Below are 5000 nucleotides of genomic sequence, written 5' to 3' on the forward strand. Positions count from 1 at the left end.
CACCTACACGTTAACCCTTGTATTATTACGCCCACCAAAAATTCAGTACATGAACTGTATTCGTAAGATGAGGAGCTTGATTTTGGTGATTCTGTGTGGCGTGGCTACTGTCTCTTCCTCTAAGCCTGGTGATTCCCTCAGCACGGAGGCACCAAACACAACTGAGGAAGTAGAGATATCTTACCCGCCGCCCAGATCTTCCCTGAACGATGCTGAGAGTGAAAACACCGCAGGTACCTTTGGTGTCATCCTTGACCAGTGGCCTGAGTCATCTGACACCCATCTGGAGTACGAGGAGCTCTACCATGACGAGGAAGTGATGTACCCACTGGATGAAGCGGACGACAGACGACTCGGTAATGCGGAAAAGAGAGGGAGTGGGGTGCGGAGATCAAGTAAAGGTTATGTAATGACAACACAGTATCGCAAAGTATCTAAGACATCAAAAAATGCTGACAACGAGGCTGACAAGAAGGTTAAGAGGCAAAAAATAAAACAGAGAAAAACAGATAATCTCAATCGTTCAAAACCTTTGAAGAAGAATAAAAAGGGGGAGAAAAGTAAACTCAAAAAGAACAAAAAGAAGAAGAGGATTAGTAATGAAAAGGTTGTGAAGAAGAAGGCAAAATTAGGTGGCCGAAATAAAGTAAAGAAAGACAACCAAGTTGTCGCAAATAAAGTAAAGAAAGACAACCAAGTTGTCGCAAAGGCAGATGCTCGAAAGAAAAAACGTGAGAGGCATCTTTTTTTTTTTTCAGCTTTGGAAAGACTGACTGACTGACTGAATGCTGTTGTATACTGACTCTCTCTCTCTCTCTCTCTCTCTCTCTCTCTCTCTCTCTCTCTCTCTCTCTCTCTCTCTCTCTCTCTCTCTCTCTCTCTCTCTCTCTCTCTCTCGTTATCATTTGTTATATATGTGCGTACGTCTTCCCATCCTCGGTTTATTATTATTATTATTATTATTATTATTATTATTATTATTATTATTATTATTATTATTATTATTATTATTATTATTTTTATTATGAATAGTAGTAGTAGTAGTAGTAGTTCTAGTAGCAGTAGTGGTAGTAGCAGCAGCAGCAGCAGCAGTAGTACTTTTCATCTAATAGTGGCACTAAGGCAACAAAAGAACGAAAAAAAATGTCCGACTAAGATGCGAGTCCCTAAAGAAAGGTCAAAAACGATCATCCATAATATGAAGATAACTACTACTACTACTGCTACTAATAATAATAATAATAATAATAATAATAATGATAATAATAATGATAATAATATTACTACTACTACTGGTCACTTTGCTTTCGTACGTCCTTTCATTATTATTTTTTTTTCATTCTTCATCTTTTACTTTTCACATATATTCTTCCGTTTTTCTTTCTTTTTCATTATTTTTTTTCCGACAATGGTGATTTCTTCTCCACAGGGTGTCGTCCCAAGGGATCCTGCAAAAAAGTGTCAGGCAGATGCAAGAAAAAATGCCACAAGAAGAAGGAGATCGAGTCCGACACGGGAAAGTGTAGAGGGAAGCGCTGCTCGTGTTGTGTTAAAAGTGAGTACCAAACTAATCAACTGAATCAAAACTGTACATTGCCTTCCTTCACTTGAGACATGACAATATTATCAACATCTCCCATTAGCGTTGTGCACTTGATATACTAAACAATACTGTACTTAATCCATGTGCATATTTGATATACAGCAGATGATATATATTCAACAAATTAATCAGATTTTTTAGGGTCTCATATCATTAACTTTCTTAACTTCATGTATAATATATTTAACAGTCATTAACTACATTAAGGTCACATGCTATTATTAGTTTCTGGTTTTCTTATGCATAATATACTTACCAAACTGTAATTATGAGCGAAGCGATGCTTACTATGGAGGTTGTTGTTTCATATTGAGCGTCCTGGTCCGGCCCGGCCCGACTATAATGCTATTCAAACGCTAATATCTCCGGAACTACGCAGCCGAAATTAGCACCATATGATAGCACAACTCTATTAATTTTATATGATATAGCTTTCATCTCTTCTATTTTTGTGAAGTCAATGGGTAACTTGCAAAAAGTAGAAATGTCGAAAATGGGATTTTTCAAAAACTACTCAACCAGTTTTAATGGAACCTAAGAGGTGTCATGTCATAATTTTTATTAAATTTCTTATATCAACTTCTAAGCAGCACTGCGCATACGCAAAGTCAAAATTCCAACTTTTTAACAAATAAACTGATCAAGCTCAAATTTTGTTGTTAATAAGAATAATACAAGTTATAACGAAAAGACATGTCAAATTTGCAACACTCCTGCCCATTCGCAAAATACGGTAGAAAACTTTTTGTAAAGTAACCGTCAGTTTTCTCCAATTTTCACCAACTTCCTTTTATCTCAACGAGAGCAGATACACCCCACTGAACAAAGAATATTCAACGGCATACAGCACAACCATTGGGCTCTCGCAAAGGTTTGAGCTAGTGATTTGAATATTAGGCAAGTGCGCGATGTGCGGGGTGCCTGAAATTGCCTCTCTCTCTCTCTCTCTCTCTCTCTCTCTCTCTCTCTCTCTCTCTCTCTCTCTCTCTCTCTCTCTCTCTCTCTTATTAAAATATCCCTTCTACTGATGCATTACTGATAGCTTCGCTCGTCAATCGCCTTCCGAGGCCTTTTACTGGTTAAATATTTTGAGATCACCTTTCATTAGCTTTCCGCAGTTTATACTTAGCAAATTGCCTGACTTTGCTATGGTCACTTCCTCCCATCATTACCTTCATTGACTTGAAATATAATATATTTGTATACTGCACGTGTAGCGAACCTTCTTGCTTTAAGTGACGTGACAACCCTCAGCTGAATACATTAATTTCAATAGACAAATTTCTTCATATCAGTTGACAGTATCATTAGCTGCCTACACTTGAAACATAATATGATATACTCAACTGTAACTGTAAATATTCATCTTGTACGTGTAGTGATACAGCTCATTAAATGTAATGTTAATTCCACCGGAGAAATTTCGCTGTGTCAGTTGGCTGTACTGCACCATCAGGTGCTGTCACTTAAAACATACTCTTGGTATTAAATGCTGTATTGTAACTTTAAGCATCAATTCTTTATGGTATGTGCTAATTACATCCTTCGCTAATTATAGCGCTAGCTTCCTTCCATCCCCTGATACATATTGTTTTTTTTTTCTCTCTGTCTTCGTTTTCATTCCATTTAACGGTGTCTTTTTTTTTAATGTATCTATTTCTCACTTCAGAAAAAAAAAAAAAGGAGTCAGAGAATTGTAATTCATGACAATAACCTTCTTCTGTCTCACGAGATATTATAGCTCTGTTGATATGTGTGTTCTCCTCCTTCACGAACCAAGAACCGAAGCCATGCAAGCAGAGGGGGGAGTGCGTGGGCAAGGGCATCTGCAGGAAGAGTTGTCTGGCGAATGAGATTCGTGCCGGTTACTTGCCATGTGCCGGCAGGACGTGCACCTGCTGCCTGGTTGACGAAGGTGAGAGAGAGAGAGAGAGAGAGAGAGAGAGAGAGAGAGAGAGAGAGAGAGAGAGAGAGAGAGAGAGAGAGAGAGAGAGAGAGAGAGAGAGAGAGATTAATTGGTTGGTTGACTCATTAATTTAAGGCGTCACAACTACTTGGACGTTCGTCTTCTTGTGTCATATTCGAATTTATTGAAGTGAAAGTTTTAGAAGTATCACTAATAACAACTGAATGAGTAAATAATGGTAGAAGTAGTAGTAGTAGCAGCAGCAGCAACAGTAGTAGTAGTAGTAGTAGTAGTAGTAGTAGTAGTAGTAGTAGTAGTAGTAGTAAGAACATAAGGGAAACACCAAGAAGCCAACATGCCTATTGTAGAAGGGCTTGTATAAAACATGCCTACTTACATATATTGACGTATCACTCCTATCTATAAATTACTGTAATTATCTTTTTTTTATTTTCCATTGATATTGAACTAACAACCTGATTACTGGGTATTTTCCAGTCATCTACCACCCTACTTGAGAACCAATTTCTTCATGTCTCTTTGATTTAAATTTAGTTTTATTAAGCTTGAATTCGTTATTTCTAGCTCTATCCTGGATTTTTTATTACTAAACCCTAAAGATCCAGTGTATGGTATCCTCGTTATATTCCCTATACCACTTAAATACTTATATCAGATCCCCTCTTAATCTACGCTTCTCTGACCAATGTAAATTTGTAAAACTTTATTCTCCTCTTAAAGGAATATTTTGCATCTCTTGCATCCTTTTTGGCACTCCTCCGTGGTGCCTCCAACAGATCAAAACCCTTCCTGTAATGTGAACATCATAACTGCACACCATAGCCCAGATGAGGTCTGATCAGTGCCAAAAATAATCTCAATGTTATTTAAGACTCATGCTTTTAACGTGCCTAAAGGTGAATCCCGATACATGACTAGCTTTATTTATGTCCTCTACACAATTTTATTTTTTCTCTCGACGCAGATCTAACCTAACTGTAAGTCTTAAATCTCTTTCGTTCTCTGAGTTTACCAGGGCCTCTTTCTTTTTTGTGAATTATGTTATGTGAATTTCCTCTACCTAAGATAAGTCTTTTGCTTTTTTTTGTTTTCTTATATTGAATTGCATTTGCCATACACATGTCCAGTCTTTCATCTTTTCCATTAGTTTTATCTCCCATGGCAAAAATGGAGACGATGTACGTTCATCAATGACGCCTCTCCTGAATCTCATGATTCGAAAATATTAACCACCTGCTCACTAAAAATGGCCCTTCATCCTTTTAATATTCTGGGATATATATATATATATATATATATATATATATATATATATATATATATATATATATATATATATATATATATATATATATATATATATATATATATATATATATATATATATATATATATATATATATATATATATATATATATATATATATATATATTTTTTTTTTTTTTTTTTTTTCTTCGAATGATTTAAAT

The 5000-nt window shown here is 36.0% G+C and overlaps 1 protein-coding gene across 2 annotated transcripts in view; it reads left to right on the forward strand.

The window, feature by feature from the left end:
* The window catches only part of LOC135105554 (keratin-associated protein 5-1-like), a 13306-nt gene that overhangs the window by 407 nt on the left and 7899 nt on the right, over window positions 1-5000 (forward strand). Inside the window, exons 1-3 of one of the 2 annotated variants that reach the window (XM_064013760.1) lie at window positions 1-731; window positions 1430-1555; window positions 3384-3518. The exon at window positions 1-731 is cut by the window's left edge and continues 407 nt beyond it. In XM_064013760.1, the coding sequence (XP_063869830.1) occupies window positions 50-731; window positions 1430-1555; window positions 3384-3518 (943 nt within the window). In that variant the 5' untranslated portion in view covers window positions 1-49. The remainder of the gene's footprint in view (window positions 732-1429; window positions 1556-3383; window positions 3519-5000) is intronic. The other variant, XM_064013762.1, reaches the window with a different exon arrangement.

This window comes from Scylla paramamosain, chromosome 12, assembly GCF_035594125.1.
Source record: "Scylla paramamosain isolate STU-SP2022 chromosome 12, ASM3559412v1, whole genome shotgun sequence".
Lineage (NCBI taxonomy): Eukaryota > Metazoa > Arthropoda > Malacostraca > Decapoda > Portunidae > Scylla > Scylla paramamosain.